This window comes from Trichoplax adhaerens, genomic scaffold, assembly GCF_000150275.1.
Source record: "Trichoplax adhaerens TRIADscaffold_3 genomic scaffold, whole genome shotgun sequence".
Taxonomy (NCBI): domain Eukaryota; kingdom Metazoa; phylum Placozoa; class Uniplacotomia; order Trichoplacea; family Trichoplacidae; genus Trichoplax; species Trichoplax adhaerens.
In genome coordinates, this window is record NW_002060945.1 from 6,507,577 (window position 1) to 6,532,139 (window position 24,563).

Below are 24,563 nucleotides of genomic sequence, written 5' to 3' on the forward strand. Positions count from 1 at the left end.
CAATCTGATTAATTACAGATTTTTTTACATAACCTAGCTTATTCCAGGATAAAGAAAGATACCCTGTGGTTAAACTTATGCTAACATATGATGAGACTTTCAAAAGTATTGGACATAAAGTCTGAATATTGATTTGTAACAAATATGTACCTGAATTTAGCCTTTTACTTTGAATTTTAATTATTCTTTTGGAATAAAAATTATAGAACTGAAACAAAGTTTTGAAAAATCACATTTAGTTAGGTTCTTATGAATCTTCAAATTATCATGTTGAAGCAATATACTTTATAGACGATGTTATGATAAGATGTCTTTGTCGTCGCTCAAGTTAGCACTAATGATCCGCAGATTATTGAAACTGTTTCAGCTTTGATGACGGTTTTCAATAGTTGACAGCTATAGTAACTCGAGTTGATGTAAAATATTTCGACGATATGCTGAAGTTATTTATGATATACATATTCTTGTAATCAGTAATTTATTTATATTTAGAACATGCCGTGAAATTGTAGAAATATGCTCAAATACAGTAAACTATTTAATTCAATCTATATGGACTAATTCAATTAATCTGGTAAGTAATATACCTATCCGAATGATACCTGCATTAAAATTCAATTACCACAATTACCTGAATTTGTACCCAAAGCAGGTAATAAGAATTTTACCTTCGAACTCTCTGCCCATAAACTAATCAGCCCTAATTTTATTTTTTAGTGAATATCAGTAAAATACGTTATTCTTTAAATTATTTTGATAGCTACATCTAGTCTACATGATTTGAGTAACCAAATATTTCCTAAATTTCCAAGTAATAGAAAGAAAAAAGGTTAAAATTGCGAAGCTGTGTCCAATGATACGCTATGAAGCAGCGAAAAGTAAGTGTTATTAATGTTGGTATTAAAGCAAGTGGAAAAGCTAAAATAGAACGACAAGATGTTGAAGAGGTTGACGAAAGCGAAAGCGAGGTTGAAGCTACTACTAGTACTGATGAATTGGCCGTTAAATATCGTAAGTTAGAAGAGAGTCATGTTGTTGGTAAATACGTCGAAGACTATGATGCAATGCAAAATGGGGTAAGAATTATGGTTTGAAGACTTGAATTATAACTGTAAAATAAGTAATAGAGTACCATATGCGAAACGGATGAGCATTATAATAGTTTTTAGGCTATTTTCTATGTTCATAGCGATTGGAAATGATTAAAATATGGCCTGATTACGTCAACTTGACGAATAAATCTATAAGAAAAATGAGATAGATATGCTTCAAATATATAGTAGTATCAGTATTTTATCACCAGGCTATGCGTGGCAGTTATAAATATGTCCGGCTTAGACTTATATTAAGATAAAAAATCGTGTAGTGGTAATGTTTGTAACTGAATATATCGAAGCCTTCAGGATAACTATTTCTGACTTTACGTTAGTTTGCTACAAGGCGAGAAGTCTTAGAAAGGGTGGAGAATAATGTTATTGTTGAATTATTGCGTTTATATAAGTATTTCCTTATTTGCGGTCTACACACGCAGGTCACAAGATTATATATGTCAACGGTAATTTGCGAAATCCGGCATTTTGCAAAATACCTGAAATCCTTTAGGTATTTTGCAAAATGCCGAATCCCTTAGGTACTTTGCCATCTACCATAAGTAAATTACAATCACAATGATTCGAACTGTAAGTAGATGATTTGCATTCCCTATTATAACTATTAATTTCAGTATATGTATAAGTGCCACTGTCATAAAAAGTCAGTGCTATATTAAAACACAGTATATCCAAATTAGAAGTTAACTAAATAAGGATAGACTAACATGAATTATCCTAACATAGATATTTCTACTCTAATACAGTACATAACACTGTCACACTTATTAGAAACACTTGTATGAGAATACGTATATACAAGCGTATATTGATAATCTTAATCTCCTAATTAGCAAATCAAGATCTGTCGTCCTTTTGCTATAACGTCAGTAAAAATTACGGTATTTCATAGCTATAATTAGTCACTCACGAAGCATTAGTTGGCAGTAACGTAGTATACGATTGCATAAAGGGAAGTATACTGCTTATAATAGTTTTTCATATAAGACACTAGCTGTCTTTTGGAAATCATGTCAGTTGTAAATACAGCAAATTGTTTGCATTTACGCTTTTCAGACCGATTATGCTCTTAATCTAGCACTAGTTTATTATAGACTGTAATATAATGGTGCAGTAAGCGGATATATAAATTAGTTTATCCCAGGACGTGTTTTCATAGAGTTAAAACACTCTTGACTTTGCGTTCGTTAAACTCGTATACGTAAACACCTTTTGATGGAAGAGACAGTCTCTTAAATTAGCCAATCAATCATTTTAATTTCTAACTCAACCCTAATATTAACTTTTAAATTTATTCTTTCTTAAATTCGCGAGCACAATTGAATAAATAAATTCAAGTCAGCATATCAACATTATCGACAATCTCATTTCAATCTGTTACAATTGTGTTATAATTTTTTGCAACAACATATGACAGTCTCTATATGGCAAATTTATAGAGAATAAGTATAACTTTACGTGGTATTATTTAATGCGGACTAAACTCAATGCCTTCGATAGAAGTATTGACCATGATATATCCAAGAATTTTATTGTCTTGTTATAGTAACATAGATATATAGGGAATTACCTTTTTTTTATCCTCTAATGCTTTTACAAGTTATCTGTTAAGTTTAATATTCTATTTATGATTCGTTTTATTTTAGACGTTTTGTGTGATAGCGAAAAGATTTGGTACCTACATAATTCACCGCTACAATGACTCAAAATCCTTATTCATGTTTTATCCTGATAGTTACGTTCGATATATCGCTATAAAGATTGTGACCCATCAATATCCTTTTGTGTATCAAAAGTAGTACATAACATTAGAATATCGAATTGGAAGGTGCAATTTCATTTTTCGTTTCAAACCTCTATCGCTATCTTAGATATATAGAAAATAGTGACTGATAATTAGAAAAATTTAAACTTCGTAAAGCACCATGGAGCTTAAATGATTCTTTTATTATTATATTGCCCTCATAGCATCTATCGATAACAATTAGCTAATAAAATCTGACCCGTAGATAGTGTTATTAAATTATGAATTATTTAGGTGATGGTATACTCTTATTGTAATAACTAATTTTCTAACGCACATTATACTTGATAACGGTTTATCTAGATATTTTAAGTGATTTTATAACATAATTAGTAGGGATAGATGTGTAGTAATAACTTGGTGCGGTATCTAATTCCGTCTCGTTAATCCTTAACTATTTAAACGATTTTCGAATTATTTATTTTATTGACAATTCTAAGCAACTGCGTGGTCGTTGCCTTGCCGTTTAATACGCCAAAGTATCTGTTGTAAGAGATGTTCAATTAATTTTTAGATGCATATTTAAGTAGTATTGCACTTTACAGCATGGTTTATGTGAAGTTTTTTGTTGCTTTATTCTTAAGATTTGTTTAATAGTAGTCGCCACTTATGTCGCTATACAGTAGAAAATAAGCGTAGAGATCGTCAAGATAATGTTATCGTGTTTTATATTATGTGGTCTATTTTAATAAATATCCTACTTTTATTAATGCTACCCAACATATACATTTATAGCTGGTACAGAGACATAATTATATTTTTGGACTATTTTTCCGACAGGATTACGTATAACGTTATTTACACTGTGGAAATGGCGTTAAAAATCATAGCGAGGGGACTTGTTACTAAAAAATTCACATTTTTAAGAGATCCATGGAATTGGTTGGATTTGTTTATTGTTACCATAGGGTAAATGAATATTTAATAATTTCTCATAAGTCTATCATATTTCGAAAAGAATATCCGTATGGGAAAGCTATAATGTTATACACAATATGCTTACATAGTATTACAATGAAGTAATTGGATAACTTAATATAACTACTTTATTCCTTATTAGCAAGACTTTACTACACATACATGTCTGTAATAGTACTAGTAAATGTACATAACTGTTTGCAAGATTGCTTCCTTGGCGTACAGTAACTCTTCCACAGTCCGACACGAAGTATATTGCATACGAAATACTGCAGTTTATCTGAGCTCAGAGTGGTAAAGCACAGCACATCTTTGTTACGAGTTAATTTATATATCTTTTTTCAACGCAAAGAAATTCGTATATCTACTACTCAATAAATACTGTATGTTTTGAATTATTAAGATATAATTAAAATTAAGCCGTTAGATGTACAATCATTTTCAAACTTATATATTGTGTGTTATCTATTAATTTAAGAAATTTAGCTACCCTACCATAGCATTTCAAGAATATGCTTATGATAAATTTTATGCTACCTAAAGTCCCTCAAATATTATATCGAATTTAAAACAGAACGTTATTTTAAACTATAATATATAGCCTGTATGCGTATTTTTATTAACTAAATGCAAATTTAGCGAAAAGACTTACGTAAACAATGTATTAAGTTATTCTACGACTGTGACACACAAAATATATACTTATTTATATATTAAAAATCAGAATATAGTAGATTCGATTAAATGTGACTATCTAGTCCATCATTTTTTCATTATTAACGAAAAAGTAATATTCTGGTATCATAATATCAAACTGTCAATAACTAGAAATGTAATATACGTTTGGAATAAGTCATATAATCAATCAGGTTTATTAGCAGATCAGTAATATCTTGTTAATTTTATCATATCGCGGATAATCTGTTTTAAATAGTTAAGTAAGTTTCCCCTCAGCTCTTCTTGTCAATGAATAATATTGCATTAATTTTATGATATTAAGATTGCAACATGTATACTTTATTGAACATGATTATTTAGTGTATTAGTTTGATCTACTAGTATCTTGCTCACTCTACGAGTAAATGATATCCTAATTTTGTGTCTTGTTATAATACATGTCAAAGTACTATAAATACTACTGCTTTATACATCAGCTATATTTATATAATATGGTAATTAAGTTATTGAAATACTTCTTGCTATATTTAATATTTTACTGCAAGGTTATGCTGTAATCTTGAACACTTACTATGAATTTCATTCATAAATGCTCCTTATAGGTATCTAATTCTCATACCTCAGTTAGACGCAATCCCTGGTGTTTCTGTTATTCGCGTGTTTAGGGCTATCCGAATGTTTACAATAATTTCAGGTTCAGTTATGTAAATAAGCGCTTTACTTCTTAAATATATCATCATTGTGTTAGACATTGTTCAGTATGACCTTCAGCCTATATTTATAAAAAAGAAAAATCCTTTAGTCCATCTTGATTTATAATTACGCTTTTAGCGATTTTTGTACATTATTGCGTAGGTCTTTAACGAAATGTATCTGTAACGCAAAATTTATTCACGTTAATCAAATTATGGCTATAAATTATGCTAAAATTGTATTTTATTAACAGTTATTGTGACTTAATATTGAAGGCAATTTTCTCATCGCAATGTTGCAGTAAGATATTGATAATTTCAATCTGTTCTTAACAGGATTAAAGAGCATCCTGAATGCCATATTTCAATCATTCAGCATGTTAGTTACAGTCCTTTCTCTAACATTATACTTTCTATGTGGTGTATCGTTATTGGGCGTACAATTATTTATGGGAATTTTAACAAGAAAGTGCTGTAAAACATATAATTGGAATCAGACAGACTATGATGTCGATGGGCTATCATTTGATTTATTTATCAAAAATAAAAGTGAGACAGGATTTTTGCTGATGTGTGTCATAAGCCATAAAGATCTTGTTAGCTATTTATACCAAATGTATAAAATTAACGAATGAATCCATGTTTTGAAAATAGATGGCATTGCATTGAGGTTTATCTTTTTAACTCAGTAAATTCGATTTATATTTCATAGCTAACTGGCTTTATAGTGATGGCTCTACGGTTCTATGCAGTAATTCTAGCATAAATACGTAAGTTATTTTCTTAATCATAAATGATGCTGATTAAAATAGCGATAGATTAAGACTGCATCAGAAGAATTTAATAAATTCAGCTTTTTATAGGGCATGTCCTTCTGGTTATTCTTGTTATGAAGGAATATTCCCAAATCCTGAGGATGGCCTACTAAATTTCGATAACTTCTTGGCGTCTTTATATGTTAATTTGCAAATTATTACTCAAGATCAGTGGGATTCAGACTATCAATCAGTATATAATTTATAGAATAAAAACATTAATAGATACAGTGACAATCATGGAATTTAATTTTAATAACTCAAAATTTTATATTGATAAACGATAGTACTGGTATTTTGATTCATGAATTGATGTCCCAAATTTTAAACTATTCTTTTATGTTCTCTTTAGGTTCTTAAAGCATCTAATACTTGGTACTTTTTCTACTTTTTGGCCATTATATTTCTCGGGAGTGATTATCTACTAAATTTGATATTGGCAGTGGTATCTATGGCATATAGTAAACAAGAACAGTTGCGTTCTGAACAAGTAATAATAATTTATTGATACTTCAAGTTATTTTCGTGCCGTATATTTTAGTACTGCGTAATTGATGAAAATTTTAAGATATTCAGTAATTACTTTTCTCTCTTATAGTAAATGGATCTAAACTTATATTTATCCTAATTATTTGTCTGATAATGTTACAGCAATATTTCTAATAGAGTTCTTTTTCAACTTGCATTATTAGCAAAATAATTTTGAAAAAATGGTTCGAACATCTAGAGACCAAACTACTATTCCTTACTTTTTGCCTAGTCCACCTCATTTATGGTATCCTCCCAGGCGAAAAAATATACTTCCTATTGTGCTGTCTGGCATTAGGAGTAGTATTTCACTTAATAGTAGACATTTAGATAAGGAAGACCCTAGTGAGTATAAAGATGAAAATAAACCAACGATAAGTCGTGAATTAATAGCATTCCATAATCATGGCAACGACTGCGAAAATGGAGACGATATCATGCCAATCGATGACAGCGAAATTAGGCGTGCAAATTCAAATCTGTCTACTTCCTTGCATACTCCAAATATGAGTAAAGCCAACTTTGACTCTGTAGCCCATAGTGATATCTTGGAAAATGGCTATGATAATCCCTATCCTGCTATGGCTAGTCCATTACCTGCATCGCCGCACCTATCGGTTCCTAACATGCAATCAAACATAGGTAAACTATTAACCATCATATTAGTCTGGACGCATGACAATATCTATTAGAAACTAATTGTTATACTATAAGACAAAACAACTGTCCAGATAAAATAGTGCAATCTTGGAAATTTTTGTTTGTTAAGCTCTGATTACAAAGATGTGACAGCGTAATTTTATAGATTTAGGCAATGATAATTTCTACACATTTAGTGTGAAATAATAACATATGAAGGATCCCTTTTATGCTAATTTAGTAAGTCTGAGAGCATTTCTAGATATCAACATACCTCATAACATGGATAAATGCATGAGTGAACTGTTTAATATTAGCCATTTGAATGTTGGCTATTAATAAATTGCTAATGAAATGGTCATATGGTTGAAGACATTAGTGGAATGCACCAGTTGCACATGGATAAAAATTATAGCTGAATCCATGTTATTATGCATTTGATAGAAGTTATTAAATTAAAGCGTTTATAAATATAAATATGCATTACTTAATTAGAATCATTGGTTAATGGCTTCTGTTAAGGAAGGAGTTTAGTACTGCTAATACTAGATAACTGAATTAGTAGGTGGTAATAATTTAGGAAATAAATTATCGCACTATATACACGGATACGGTAAAATTTATACAGCATCGGAAGCATGTTTATAGACCATCGATGGGTAGTAAATTCAGGATATCATATGATCGAAATGACTACCGTCCAATATTTATGGATGAACAATTAAATTTTATTATATAGCAATCTATGTTGGGTTTTATAAAAATTTTGTCGCCTTCATAAATCAAATTATACAAGTCTTACTAGGTTAAAATCATTAACTAATGGGCATTATTTACGGATAGATAATTATCGTATATTATTATATGACAATCTAAGCAATTTTTTATAAAATTTATCCAATACAAAATTATGTAAAAGCCTTAATAGCAATTTTATTTTTTGTTAACAATGAAAAGAGCAGTCAATATGATAAAACTATATCGCAGATTTGAGTACCGTGTACAGTGTGATTTACTTATGCACCAACAGAGTTAGTAGTAAAAATCGAGACGGATAGGGCTAAAAAAGAGTTGTTTGCAATACCTTAGTAGCAAGAAATCATTGGATACAATTTACCACACTAAATTGCGTTGTTGCCGTTCGAGCTGCACCAACGACGAAGAAAACTGTCTGGAAACGATTTCGAAAAGTGTTACTTAAAATTGTACAGAATGTTCTGTTTGAAATCTTCATTATGAGCTGCGTTTTAGCCGATTTTGTGGTGATTGCTATATCGAATCCTTTGGAGCCAAAATTTTGGGAAAGTATGGCAGAATATGTAAGTTGTAATGCTAGTTGGCAATTCCTAAGTTCAATCTCAATCTTAACTTGTTCAATTCCGAAAGAAATTGATGTAGTACAGAAGACATCTGAGGCTGATCTAATCAATATGCTATAATTTGTTAAAAATGTGATTATAACACTACTTCTTTAATAATGGAATATAGGTTTTTGCCGCCCTTTTTTTTGTAGAAATGATATTAAAATTGATTGCACTTTCGCCGCGTTGCTATGTAAAAGATAGTTGGAATATCTTAGATGGCGTCATGACAATTACTGGTCTAGTCGATGTTATTCTAATTTTAGCTAGGATTAGTAGCCCTGCTACATCTGCTCTTAAAACGCTACGTGTGGTATGTAAAGGCATTTTATCTACGATTCTCTCTCTATTTCTATCTGCTGTCCTTTTACTTTCGCTAATGATTTAAATGGTTTCGATAATTCTGATATTGTATTCAAAATTACTACTATACCCGGTACTGTTTTAACATCCGGTTAATTCCTCGCTCTTAATTACGGTGTTATCCTATTCGCGATTAATTCTTTCCTATTGCTGTATTAGTCTTCTTAAAAGCAAATGAATAATATTGTAATGGAGGGTTTAATGAGTCAGCGATAGCGGATTTAGTTGCCATGTAGAGGAATGCAGTAAGGTTTTAGTGGAAAAGGGATACTTCATTGTAGACTATGATTGCATACAATGTGGTAGTTACTATAGAATAGGATGTAAGCTATCGTGAAGTAACATGAGAAAATACTAACACCGTGGCTATTGCAACTAACGAAATCTGAGGCAGAAATCATTGGTATTTATAGATTCAGAGATAGGATACATTTCAAAGAAGAAGATTATAGTATTAGATACAAACTATACCATAATAGAATATCTATTAGCAACTTTCTGTAGAAAATAGCAAAGTCTGTAAGTGTTACTAAACATGACAAGCTCAATTTGGCTATATTACAGTAAGACTGCAAATATTTCTATATTTAGGAAAAATATTATATACCTACATTTGAGAATATGCTAGAATAATAGTCCTATCTAAATACTCTACAACATTAATAGGTTTAGGCTGAAAATTTTGAATTGGACGTGGAAGATGTTCGGCGCTAGTGTACTAAATATCGAACTATTTTCAATCATAATAATAGTATTACAGTAATTTGCCGTTGAATATCATTCTATCCATAATTCCATCTTTCTCTCAGCAATGTTAGTCTTATTAAAATCAATTGAATTGAGTGATATCCCTACTTATTTTGTGTGGACAATTTCTATTGAATTACCGTGTTTTAGTAATTATCATTGAATATGATTCCCTATATGATTGCCTCTTTCTCTTCGCAATATTAGTCCTACTAAAATCGATTGAAATGAGAGATATTATCTTTCTTCTAGATATTTCTTATTCTACGCGGATAATTTCTATTGAATTACCATATATTAGTAATTATTATTGAATTTAATTCTCTGTATATTCACTTCTTTCTCTCTCTCTGTTGATTGAATCTCTTAAAATGAAGAGGAATATAGTAAATGATTTGGTTAAATCTTATTGACAGTTAATATAATTTCGATCATGTTCATTGTATTCTTTTAGTACGGTACTATCTATCCATGGAACCGTCTCGGTCTCACTAGTTTAATTGAAATTAGTGTTCTATCCACTATTCTCTCAACTGTAATAATCTTTCAGAATGAATTCAAACGCAGTTATACCTACTTTGTTTTCGATATTACTTATTACAGCTGCTTTTCTTACTATTATTATTTTAATAAGTTCAAAGTCTTACTGAATACGATGTATTCTATCTATGATAGTCTCCTTCCTCTTTGCCATAATATTAGTTTGACTGATATAAATCGTGTATGATAATATTCAACTTAGATATCTTTTACGATAGAGGTAGGACTGATTGAATTATTTTAGCAACATTATTCTTGCATTTTGACCCTTATTCTATTTTATTTCAGTTTCGTATCTTTAAATTAGCCAAAACATGGGAAGCTATGCGTCGATTATTGACAGCTTTAGGCAATAGCATGACAGCAATAATGTATGTTGGGCTAATGGTACTTATCTATCTCTACATCTTCGCGGTGATGGGAATGAAATTGTTTAAGAAATCATATGAAAAAAAATTTGGCAAAAATCAGCCTAGATTTAACTTCGATACCTTGCCTGACGCCTTTATTTTAATCTTTCGCATCTTGTGTGGGGAATGGTCTGATCCCATATCTAATGCAGTTAAAGCTACGAATTCCTACGCATCGATTACTTTCTTTGTCGTTGCTTATGTCATTGGAAATTTATTGGTAAATTTTACTCTAAATAACGTTTACAAATAGTATCTTCATCTTTATTAATCCATGATCGTCCACTATTTTTAGGTACTTAACTTATTCTTAGCCTTGTTATTAAGCTCACTGGAAGATGCTTCTGAGGATGATAATAATAGTAATGGGACTAAAAATGATGAAGATGTATCCAGGAATGAGAAATCTTCCTTCTTTCGAAGATTTCTTGGCCCAATAAGAAATAGTAAAATTTGTTCTCTTTGTGCTCGATGTCATTGCTCACTAAGCAAAAGAAAGCACTCCCTATCGGACTCTGATCATGAATCTGTACCATCAGGTAGCGGTATTGATTAAGATAGACTCATTAAATTTATCAAAATGGATGATTTTAAATGTGCTTAAAATTCTTCATGTATTTAGATGACAGACGAGAATTTTCAACCTCGAAATCGGATAGTAGACAGGCTTATATAGATCCTATAGCTGATGATGCTAGCTTAGCAGATACAGTCTCTTTCGATAACCATGCAATTCGAATCAATACGGGTAATAGTTTCTTGTCCAACAAGGCTGAGAATAGGGATGAAACAGACAGCGCAATGAATCATGCTAATCGAAATGGAAATATACTCATGAATCCTAGTACAGATAGCAATAATCATAGTATGGATGAGCATCTTAGACTTAATCACAGCCAATTGATTCAACAATCGCTGTCAACTGTACATTTACCTAGCAAGAGTAAAGACGAATATATCGCAGAAGTTGAATTGGATAAGGGTTTAAATTGTAACCCAAATAGTAACGATCAGCTAGAAGTTAAACTTACCGCTACTGATAAATCCACAAAACCAGTCGTCGAAAATGATGAGAGTCCAACTTTAACTACAGAAATCGAGGTAGAAGCTTCCCCAAATGCTGAATTGGGTTTGACGAGCAAGAATAAGTCTGTAAGCGATAGTCATATCACGAATAAATCATTAACAAAGTCTATGGCTAGTGATGCTAGAAAATCTCGTAAGAAAAGATTTCATCGAAATAAATCAACAACAAATCAGGCTAATATTGCCCGTAAAGATAGTGAAATTCATGAATTGCAACAAGAAAAACGACCGAGGTTTCGAAGAAAGCGTAAAAGCAAAGTTGAGGATAGCCAGTTGACGCTATCTGAAGATACAATATCAACGCAAAAATCCAATAAAGGTGACTTAAAAGTAGAAAATATCAATTATCGAATGAGAACCTTAAGAGGGAAGTCCAAGAAGGGATCACTTGAAATTGAAAATGCAAGGTCTAAAGATGCTTTTGTTTTAATCGAGACAGCAAAAGAAGATGGTAGGAGCACAGTTTTAGCTACTAGCGTTATCGTGATTTGTAAATGCACTAGAAGTTTTAAAGCGTCAGGTATCCTTTCTACTCTTTCTCGAATCATCTTCGGCTAATGCTAGCATTAATTTTTTTCTACAGAAGGTGATGAAGGTAGACAAACCACGGCGAACAATCTTTCTCATTCTGATCCATTAGATAATCGAAATTTAGTAAACGCCAATAAGATGGAAACCCTTCAACAACGTATGATATTATAGCCTTGAAATAGTGTATGGTCTGCCAATCGATGCTAAAGTGTTATTTCTTTATTAATCTATCAATAGCAAGGGCTAGCATTGAAGCAAAGCAAGTAGTTCGTTCGTCTATAGCTATGTATGATGAAAAAGGAAACACTCAAGTTGATACTTCAGTAAATGGAAGGCAAGAAGAAAGCACTCAGATAGATTATTTAACTACTGAAAGGCAAAAGCGAAATATTCAGATGGATCAATTAGCTGATAAAAGATACAAACAAAACGCTCAGATGGATCAAGTAGATGATGGAAGAAAAGTGCAAAGTATTATCGTATCCGTAACCTCACCTAATTTAAGACAAGCCACAACTCTAGAATATAAACTTAGAAATAGAGTATGGAGTAACTCAATGCCACCCATCGATAGCAAAAGTGGCCTACCGAATAGTGAAAAGAATCGTACTGAAGTTAGTACGCAAACAGAAGATCTGGATAATAGCGAAAATGATTCTAATTCAACTAAAATGTTTGAAAAAAATCAATATCTTACTGTTGGTATGGATGCAAGAGGCAGTAGAAATAATTTACCCAATTCTGAGTCAAGGGCAAGATTAAGAGGTTCTACAAGTAGCCCCGGCAATATTGCTACGATTGGTAAAGAATATGACCGATCATCAAGAAATTCTTACGGACCACCGGTGAGAGCTTTAATCGTAATCTTGACAAATCTAGCAGTTAAGGTGATTTTTTTACGGGTACTTAATCGAATAGAAAATAAATAAAATGCAATTGATAATATTACTGACACTGGCAACTAAGAAAAGTATGGCACTATAGTGCCATATTTTAATGCTGGCTTTGACTAGGCTGTCATTATAATCATTAAAATCTATTTTAAAGCATTAGTATGTAGAAAGGAGTATTCATGTCTGCAAGCATTTGAATTAATTAGTATCGAGTGAGCTACAGTTCTATTGACTCTTAATGGTATATACTTTTGTAGAAAAAAGTTTATCGATATCAGGTACCATCATATCTGGTATTTCAATAGGCTACAGTTGCTTAAGATGGCACCTATTTAGCAGATTATATTTCGGAAGACGCTGATGATTCATTATATAGACTTGAACTACGGTATTATAAGATCTTTAGTCGATAAATCTTGATCGCTATCATTGGTATTAAAGGGCTACAATTCTGTTTAATAGTATACACTATCATAGAAAAGTCTATCGAAATAAGGTACCACCGTAAATGGTATTTTAATAGGCTTCAAATGGTATATATGTACAGAAAATGGCTTTTATAATGATGATTATTCGTTAGATTCATTTATGCTTACATAGATTTGAACTACGGTATTACAAAACTTTACTAGATAAATCTAGATGCTTTTCATTAGTATTAAAAGGCTACAATTCTATAAAAGTAAGTTTGTCGATATTAGGCGCGATCATAACTGGTATTTTAATGGGCTGCAATTGCTTAATTAAGATGGTACTATATACAACAGAAAAATATCTGGAAAAAATGTCTGCCATTATGAACATATATTGTATCCATTTTGTGTTAGAATAGACTTGAACTACGGCATTATAAGATCTTTAGCAAATAAATCTTCATCACTATCATGAGTATTGACTAGGCTACAATTATTTTTGCTTTTCCAGTCTTTAGTAAAATAAAACTACAGTTCATATTAGTTACCATGATGAGTAGTATCAACTAGCTTATTCCAGTAATGTTTTGAAGATAAAGGTCGAGTCATCAGTCGAAACTTGATTAATTTCGGTTGTCATCCTGAATAATATTTTGGAACAAAGTCTTTGATAGAAAAGACGTTGTCGATGTTAGCAACTACTTCAATTAGTGTTTAAAAGGTGGAATCTTCTGTAGTTCCAGTGACATTGGTATTTAGCTATTTCAAGGATCAGTATTTCCGCATTAATTAATTATTTATTATTCAATTTTGAGATGTTTATTAAAGTAAATTCGATGTTTTGATTTCGACAACAAGTTATTAAGTTAAAATCGATCACTATTGGTTTTTTCAATTTAACATTGGTTGCTTGTTTTATATTACTACCATATTTTCACGTGACACATAAAATCCTTCCTTCGTACTAATTTGTTGATAAACTTGCAGGGGAAAGATAATAAACTCTTGGCTCTATTTAGTACAGAAAGGGAAGTTCCATATTATTTTCCATGCTTTCTGAGAGATGCATTTCATTGTCAAATCACTTACGATTGGAGATTGGTTAGGGCAATTACTTATATTAGAAGGAAAGCGTTGCTAGTTTTGGATAGCAACATTACCCATAAAATTATCCTGCTATTAATCATAATGCATAGTGTTCTATTGGTAAGTTAACTTGATAATTTTTATATAAAATCGATTTCATTTGTGTGCTATACACATTTTTTTTGCTTTAAATGAGATCCAAGGACCAATAAACGTTAGATGCAAGTCACTATTCCTTAGCGATTCGCTCATATATAAAATTTTATTAAACTTTTCGATATCGATGCAAATATCTAGAATATAGCATGCGAAAAAAATAATTGTCGTCACTTGATATATTAATCATGTATAGGTCTTCAATGACAAAACTATTCAAAGCAATCAAAATATGAAGAACATTATCTTTAATATGGACTATTATTTGACAATCTTCTTCACTGTTGAATTGGCTTTGGAATTTATCAGTTTTGGTCCAACCAGTTTTTGCACAAGCCCATGGAAAATCGTTGATGTCATAATTGTGGCAGTAAGTTTACTCGTTCGAATGAATCAATATCAAAACCAAAATATTAAATGAGATACTATCATGAATTATATACAAAAATGATTTATTGCAAGTTTAGAATCGACTTTTTTATTGCTAAAACAGTCTAGCAATGGTACAAGTACGATCGATTATTGTTTAATTCTCATCTTGTTGTTATAATAGATGAAAATTTAAATTTTTTTCCAATTAATTCTTCGTTAGCTATCGTTTGCTACGTATCACCTTGATCTGAGTGCATCTGTCAGTCAATCACTAGAATTTAATATCATAAACTCTATCCGTCCGATTAGGATTATCCCTCGTCTAGGTAGCCTACAGGTGAGCTTCGAATTCTATTTCGTATCTTTTCATTTCCTCCACAAGTATCTAATCAGATCGCTTTACAAGGCCAATTTATCATTTAGAATTATAAGATTGACTATTACTGAGTTATAGTGTTGCAATGATGTGGAACAAAATTAAAAAAACTTGCAGAAATACGAGATTTCAGAACTTTACCAGAATTCTTTGTATAAAAACACACCTACTCACAGTCATAATCTTAACCAAATATATCTACTAGGAAGATCTTTAGCATCAACTTTTAAATTCTCTAATATTGCCTATTTATATACTTTTCCTTGCATCGCAAGTTAATATCAGTGTTGTAACATTCTACCCTTATTCCATAAATGCACAGATAATAATTAACAATTTCTATAGTATTCCATCAGACCATTTGCGATTTTTATAATAATTACAGTAATTCAATCACATGAATATAAATAGGTTTAAAATCTTTTAAAATTTCTAACTTGACTACAGTTGTGATTAGCAGCTAAACGGTGTTTGTTGTATTTGATATGTCCAGTATTTAAAAATAGGTAATTATAATTGTAAGATAAAATTAGATGAGAATACATTATTAACATCAATATGTGATCTTTGTGTAATTTTTAAAATGGATATATAAGAATTTTCTATGTGAAATAGCATAGCCTAGATCATAGCCCTAAATATGGCTAGTGAACTTCATCCATCACTATGGCATGTTGTGTTATTAGTGGAAGAACATAAGCACAAATTGCGTAGTAAAAAGATTTAATTTATGAGTTACTCCCGGAGTAATATCTTATAAAATAATAATATAGATACTTATCAGCATTTCTCTTCTTTATAATTTTATCAATTGGTTGAGTGATGTTACGATAATTTACCAGTATTCCCTTTGATCGCTTTTCTGACAAAATAATAATGTGCTGCTGATAAAAGATGAATATTTTTGCAACCGTTTAGGTCATTGTTGCAGCTTTAGTATTGTCTATTCCTTCTATCGTAAATGTCTTCTTGGTTTGTTCCATATTTTGGTTGATTTTCGCCATTACTGGAGTGCAACTCTTTGCCGGTACTTTTGGCCGATGTTTAATCAACGTAGATAATTCAACGCTAGCCAATGTTACTAACAAAACAGAATGTGACAATATGGGATACTATTGGCGAAATCCTGTCATGAATTTTGATAATTTAGGCAATGCATTAATATCATTATTCCACATAGCAACGTTAGATGGCTGGAAAAGATTAATGAAAAGTGCCGTAGACGCTCGCGGGGTATTATAATAGTTCGTCGTTTGAGCGCGTATAATTTTATAATAACAATCATCATAGTCTATAGAACAGTGAAATAAGCAAGATTGGATGAGACAGTTATTATAAATCCTAATTGTTTAGTTACTTTATACTTCTAATTACAGGAATAATTGTAATTTCATCAATGCCTATTCGGAACATATCACGGCTATTTCGTTAATTGTCAAAATAATATATATTGTGCATTTAAATTATTTTGAAAACCGTAACTGTTCGTTAGTTAGAGCTATTGAGAATCCTTCATCACCTTAGACGGAATTGTAAACTAAAAGCTATACCTTAGCAAATTTCAAACATAATCTCCATTCGTCTAAACGTCATACAGTTTATCAATTTAAGACGATGTTAAGTAACTTTTTCATTAATTATGGGCATTTACTGTAGGTAGTATTTGATCATATTAGAAAGATTAGAGGCTTAAAAGTCTTAAAGTATTACCGGGTGATAGATATAATCATATCGATCTTTAATCATACTACCGTAGAATATTTTTGTTAATCTGACCACTTTAATTCTATTGTTAAAAATTGTTAAGAAGCTTTTCATCGATTAATATCTATTCTATAACTATTTTAGAAATATTAGATACTTAAAAAATTTTAAAGTATTTCGAAGTGATAGCTATAATTGTATCAATCTTCAACCATACTATTTTAGAACATTTTCTTAGTTTAGGTACTTTTAATTCTATCACTAGAAATCTTTGACTAACTTTTCATTATTTGAAATTATTCTTTGATTATTTTAGAAAGATTTGCAGCCTAAATCGTTGAACAATTTACCAGCACGATTATTTTTTATCGCATTTATCGTTGTTGGCGTATTTCTTACTCTAAATTTAATTGCTGGTGTCATCATTGATCAATTTTATAGTTCACGCAAAAAGGTACGCATCAAAGGCATATTTGGACCTAATGAGAAAGTTTACTTACCTGCAAGCTTGACTTTAAGCAATTGATGCTTAGTAGAGTAAAGTTAAATTATTACCGTAAGCAACATTAAATTAAGTATTTGAATTTCCGTTATCTGATAGAAATCTGCACGTCGCTATTTCACTTTAAAGTTAATCTAATGCTTTCCAAAGTTATGATGAACTCACGTAGAGTAGTACTAGTTTAGCACTGCGGTTAAATTATTATTTAGTATAGGGGCTACTAATATGTGCTGCAGTAATAGATCTCGCACAACAATTCATAAATGTGTGCACCCAGTAAATGGAGAGCTCTTCTTGTCGATAACTTATTATAGATAGCGTTACAGTTTAAATTTTATTGTGATAATGCTAACTAATTTACTTAGATAAATCCAATTTGTCAGATTTATTGTAAACTTGGAGGAGTTGCTTTACTACAACTCGTTACAAGTCCCAGTAACACAATGAAAACTTTTAGTTCTAGATTCCCGATAAATATCTTTTAATTTACAGTCCCGATCTATCAGTTATGAAGTTAAAGGAGCACTAGCACTTAATCAAATTAAACCAAAGTCTTTAAACCAACTATGCCCCTTATTTCTATGTGAATTGAGTCAATTTTTAGCCCCTAGGTTCACAACACAACCAACTAACTCGAAATTCGAGTCTTAAAATTGAGCAAATCTCGAATGCGATATAAAATAGTCTGCACGTCTTTTAACTTATACAGGCTATTCAATATTCTACATCAATGATGCATACTTTATACCACCAGCCTGATTGCACTTTTAAAACACATTACCACTGTCATAAGTTGAATTTATCATACTACTATAGCATCAATTTTGTAGATCTTAAGTAAATGAACTGACAGTTATATACTGTATGCAATACTTAGAACTCGTAATACCTGCTGAAGTTAATATGCTATTTACAATATCATATAGGATTTACTAACAGCTTATAATGTTAATGAAATTTTAGTATATATCAAAACGTAGAGGCAACTCTATTCAAGCTTTGTTTACGGAATCTCAACTTCATTGGTATAGAATGATGAAAAGACTCATGAAAGCAAAATTAATCAAGAGTGATCCACCTCCCACAGTAAATTTATAGTGGCCGAAATTATTGATATTTACGACATTATTGTAAAATTTTAAATGAGATAAAGTAGTTAATATTTGTCGTAAAAGTGTTTTATCTCGGAAATAAATCATTTTGTTAAGGTCAAAGTTAAGGTCTAGAATTAATTTCGATTTTCTTTTCTACTTGACTTTAGAATTATAGTTCGTGGATCATTAATAATAATAATAATACTAGAATTTTAAAATATTAAATAACTTAACACTAACTATTACCTTACCTAAGTGAGCCATTTCTATGTGAGATAAAAAGTTTGCTTGTTTCTTATTGTTGAAAAACAGTTTAAATGGCAAAAGGCTTTGGTATCTATGTTCCTTAATAAGAAGTATGAACTGTTCTCCATGACCGTCGTTGTATTGAACATAGTAGCCATGATGTTCATCTATTACCAACAATCGGCGTCGATTACCCAAGTCTTAAATATCCTTTCTATAACTATTTCGTAGTGAATTACGTCTCATTACAAGCATTTCTATTAAGTATCGCTTAAGTTAAATCATCTCATATGAAGTTTACATAGCAATCCAGTTTGTAATTTGAATAAGATTTCGTTGCATTATTTTTCTTGACGCGCTGTCGATTGCAGATATTCTCAATTATGGTTTTACATGCTTCTACACACTAGAATGCATCTTGAAGTTTTTGGCATTTCGTATCTACTTCTTCAAAGATATATGGAATATTTTTGATCTAATTATAGTATTGGCTTCCATTACAGGAATTGTCTTAAGCAACTTGGCATCTGTGACATTTCGAGTTAGTCCGGCCATTATACGAGCTATAAGAATATTTCGAATTGTGCGAATGATCCGTTTACTACGCCATGCTCAAGGAATGCGTCGACTGCTTATGGCATTAATTGCGTCTATACCAGCTCTCTTTAATATTGCTATTTTAATTGCAGTAGTCTCATTTGTTTACGCTATCATTGGAATGTCGGTTTTTAGCCATGTTAAATATCACGGTGTCATCACTAAAAGTCTCAATTTTGAAAATTTTGTAACTACAAGCATTATACTCGTCCAGTTTAGTACTGCTGCTGGTTGGACAAATTTTCATCACGCATTATCTATTCAGCCACCTAAATGTACATCAGCATCTGCGATACCAACCTTTGTGCCTACTGGGAACTGCGGAAGCCCTCATCTAGCTACCATTTATATTATTTCTTATATTTTATTGACCTGGTTCGTACTAATCAATTTATTTGTCGCTGTAATCTTGAGTAATTATCAAGACTGCGTCGATGCTGATTCAGCTACAGTATCCGAAGAAGATATCAGTGCTTTTTTGAGACATGGGCTAAATACGATCCAGAAGCAACGCAATTTATCCATTATGAAGAACTGTCTTTGCTATTAAATGAATTACCACCTCCCTTTGGCACTCCAATACCCAATATATACGTTTGCATTAGCTTAAATCTACCAGTCTATTATGGAGGTAATATTCATTGTTTGGATGTTATTGCTGCTTTGCTCAGCAAAATAATGGAAAAGGTAATCGATGAAATTAGTCAAGAATTTAAAGACGAATACGAGCAATTACTAGAAAAAATTCATGGTGTATTTCATACCAAATTTCCCAAATGGAGCAATAAATCTGGTGAAACAGTGACATCAAGAGTTTTGAGTGATGAAGTTGAACCTGTAATACTATTAAGGTCGAGTTTCCGGCGTTGGAAAGCTTTGACATATAAAAGAAGACAAGGTTACGACGTTAACTTTAATTGGATACTTATTATGTGATGAAGGGTTCGATGAATTAGCGGTAGCGGATTAGTACTATACGGAGAATAAGATTTTAGCCGAAAAAGGATATTTATTGCATATTATAATTATATACAATGTGGTAGTTACGGTAAAGTAGCGTGTAAGCTATCGTGAAGTCACGCGAGACAATACTAATACTGTGACTATAACAACTAACGAAATCTGAGGTAGAAATCGATAGTATTGATAGTTTTAAAGATAGGATATATGCAAAGAAGAAGAATGTAGTACTAGATATAATATATACCATAATAGATTACTGTTAGATTCCTCACTCGTTATACTTCTCGTACTATACTGTACATATGCAGTACTAACGTTTTTGCTTTCTAACATTGCAGTAGAAAACAGTTTTAGAAAATAGCGAAGACTGTACGCGCTAAAAACGATAAGCTATATTTGGCTATAGTACAATTAGACCTAAAAATCTCTATATTTTAGAACAATATTGAATGCCTATATTTAAGAATATATTAAAGTTATAATGCAATCTGATTAAACCATAGTTTAACAAGTCTATCTTTTGATTTATCGGTAATTTTCCTTAATTATAATATGACATCATGATATACACTAAAATATGTATTTCAAAGATGAAAGTAAATAAAATGTATAAATTTGGTGAATAATTTGTAGGCAAGATTAATCATATATTAACACGGGATATACTATTGACTTGTATCTCTTTTACTTTCAGCAAGGAAAGAATCGCTGAGACAAGCAAATATCAAATTGTAATTGATAAAGGCAATGGAGGTTATCCATCAGTTTGATGCAAGAAGATAAATTTCTGCGATTATCCTGGGATACATGGCAACATAAGAAAAACTGATAGTATGAAAAATATGGTTGAATTATTGCTCGACTTAGAAATAAAAAGATTTAATTATTTTATCACTTAGTAATTAGAATACAAAATTACTATTTCTTGATCTAGAAATTTTAATTTAATATTATTATATCCATTGCACTGTAAGCTATCTAAGCCGTCTATACACATACATTGTTATAAAGAATTATATTTAATATGAATCAGCTCCTTTAAGAGTTCGAGTAGCCTATGTAACAGTTACGGTCTAATTTTTTAATGAAACACGAGAAGATAGTATTTCACAGATTAATGGTAAAGTATGTAATGCATTATTTAGATACTTTTCCTTCCTACTAAATCACTGCAGCCTCAAGGTACATGAATAATTGTTAATATCATATGCATCATTTATATCAGATATTACTGCATTGTTTTATTTTGTTCAATGATATTATTATGCAAATATGCATCAATAAGTGGTTCTATTCCATAGTTGTGATAAATTCTAATTCTATATAGCTATTAAACTTCCTAGTCACGACGACTACAGTATGAATGAATTTTGATTTACAATATATTGATAACCTTGCAATAGCTATAACTATGACTTTATACGTAAAATTAGGACACTTTACGTTATAGAATATCATCAATTAGCTACATAAAATCTTGGCGAAATGAAATTGATATTAATAGATACTAGTACACTGAGCGGTAAGCAATGTAGCTTTCTATACTTCATTTGGGGCCTTTATGTAAATTTTATTTTTACAATGAAATTTTAATAACCTAGGACTAAAGTTTCGATTTTTCGTCACTTATAATAAGAATGCTAGCAGCAAAGTAATTCTGTTTTGTCCTGTTATATTTATTGCCCATACTTTATAGATTATATCTAATAAAGTTGTGATAATTCTAATTTTCAAAGAAAGGGAATACTTGATTTTAATTGGCGAATAAGATCAATTTTTAGAGTTTATAATAATTAACTTGAGAAATTTTTCCCTTCAATATTTATCATACGTAATGAATCTATAATTACTCTATTTGATGCAACAAACTATGTTATGGCATATCGTTGATGCTTCATTATCTACTATTGCCATATTTACAGGAATATCTCAATTGTGATTAGTTGAAGCCACCAACATCATTATTGCCAATTCTAGATGTATTTGGACAAGATCATTTCGAACGAAAGTTTCTGGCTAATAAGAATCAAATTTCAGATCGAAACTGTCAATTATTCAAGTATCAAATGTTAAGCGATCAAGAATCTGATAGAGCTATGCTCTTTATCAGCTGGCTTCCATGGCAGAAAATGGAAAGTACTATAATGACAAACCAATATTCACAATGTTCTAGCATTATACGACTTTTTAAAGAGTCTATATCGCTTTCATAAATGATCTGTTCAAGATATTTTTAAGAGAATTATAGATAAAACATAATAGATGCAGTTATTGCTGTCAAAATCCTATAAAGAATATCAAAACTTATTAATTTTTTAGATAATTGATTTTTCCGGTGGTTGTAATGTAGACAAATGTGATAGATAGGAAGGGTACAGCCAAAATTTCGTACATAACATCTGCTTTGGAGCTAATCAAAAATAGGGTCGTTACCAATTAGGTTACATGCAAATCGACTAGTTCTAGTAGTATTTCACTTTCAAGCAGTATAAGGCCACAATATTGCTGTTATCATTGGGTTTAATTGTCTCGATATAAATGAATTCATCCCACAATTATTTTACTTTCATATTTTTCTCTATTTAATAAGGATGTCAAATATTTGCTAGAAAATGAATTAGTAATTAGAAGAATTATCAATAAATATGATTATACCAGATTATGCTATAAAGCAAGAATAATACAACCCATGACATCTTATCTATATAAATTGGCGAAATATCGGCCATAAAATGGATTATCTGGATAAATTTGTATGAAGTATTTGTTTTAATTTTATGACTGATACCCGTAAGGATTATAAATTTCTTAATTTTAAAAGATTTCGCCATAAAGAATGCTAGAGCATCACAATGTTCGTCTCTAGACAAATATATAAATATTGGCTTTGAAAATTAATTATGCCTAGTATCTGTGGGCATTATAGAAATCGTGATCTTCGGAATAAGGCGTCACAGATAAGTAACTAAAAAAGTAAGTGCAGCCATCTAAATAAGTACGTACGATAATTTTAGAAAAATTAGCTGCACATGGCCCTTTAGAGTGGTCGCTATTTGTAGCTTTCAATAATAAATTTTAATTACACAAATTGTTCATCCTTCCTCATTTGTAATTAATTACATTAGTTGAATACTTTAGGATAAATTTAATTAGTATAAATATAAATGATTTCTTATAAATTTTCCAGTTACATTATTAAGTATTGGTGTAAAAGGGATTTCAGGAGAATAACATGAAATAAATCCCTTTTTGTAAAGTTTTACTAGGCTTTCGATTGATTCTATCATTGTTTTTAGTGTTAATAAGGAATTTTTTAAACAATTTACAGCAAATTTCATTCTAAATTTTGATAATATGTAGTGAATATTAATATAGAGAGATTAGATCTATTGAATCATCTTTACTCTCATAGCTATTTATAGGTACCTAGATAAACGAATACGGTTATACGCGTATACGGCTATAAGATTCAATTATTCGCTATAGCAATTTCTGTACGTAAAAGAATTTACAGATATGATAAGCATAATAAAAGTTACCCTAATCAAAATATATAGCTACTGGTTCTCGTAAATTCATCAACCTCATTGTTATGGAAGGATCGTTTCATTGCTTAATATAAGTAACATGCCTAAGAAATAGTGCATACCTAAAAATAATAGAAAGCTATCCTAATCAAAATATATAGCTACTAGTTTTCGTAAACTCATGACTTTCGCTTTTATGAAAGTTTCGTTTTATTAGCATTACTACACTTTGATATTAGTAAGATATCTAAGAAAAGAATTTTGGTCTATTCTCGTATTAAAGTCTAAGAAAATTTTAAGTTAAGTCGGAGGAATAAATTGCCGTCAAATCAAGAGAAAACTTCGCAATAAGTTGGATTAGTCTATAATTTTAAGTAAGTAATATTTATTATGTTAAGAAAGTCCTAATCAAT

At 30.7% G+C, this 24,563-nt stretch overlaps 3 protein-coding genes across 3 annotated transcripts; all 3 read left to right on the top strand.

Moving 5' to 3' along the window:
• Positions 1–863: 863 nt before the first annotated feature.
• Positions 864–2,908, top strand: TRIADDRAFT_54707 (uncharacterized protein; the record flags this gene model as incomplete). Its single annotated transcript, XM_002110531.1, has 2 exons — positions 864–1,076; positions 2,756–2,908. 2 exons carry the CDS (start codon positions 864–866, stop codon positions 2,906–2,908), a joined length of 366 nt encoding a protein of 121 aa, XP_002110567.1.
• A 2,628-nt stretch (positions 2,909–5,536) lies between these two features.
• On the top strand, positions 5,537–6,524 carry TRIADDRAFT_23132 (uncharacterized protein; the record flags this gene model as incomplete). Its single annotated transcript, XM_002110532.1, has 4 exons — positions 5,537–5,750; positions 5,914–5,971; positions 6,065–6,209; positions 6,369–6,524. Coding segments are annotated over 4 exons (573 nt in total), but the record flags the coding sequence as incomplete, so codon positions are not given.
• A 10,007-nt stretch (positions 6,525–16,531) lies between these two features.
• Positions 16,532–19,718, top strand: TRIADDRAFT_4247 (uncharacterized protein; the record flags this gene model as incomplete). Its single annotated transcript, XM_002110533.1, has 5 exons — positions 16,532–16,750; positions 17,538–17,675; positions 18,687–18,809; positions 19,130–19,248; positions 19,394–19,718. Coding segments are annotated over 5 exons (924 nt in total), but the record flags the coding sequence as incomplete, so codon positions are not given.
• Between the last annotated feature and the right edge of the window lie 4,845 nt (positions 19,719–24,563).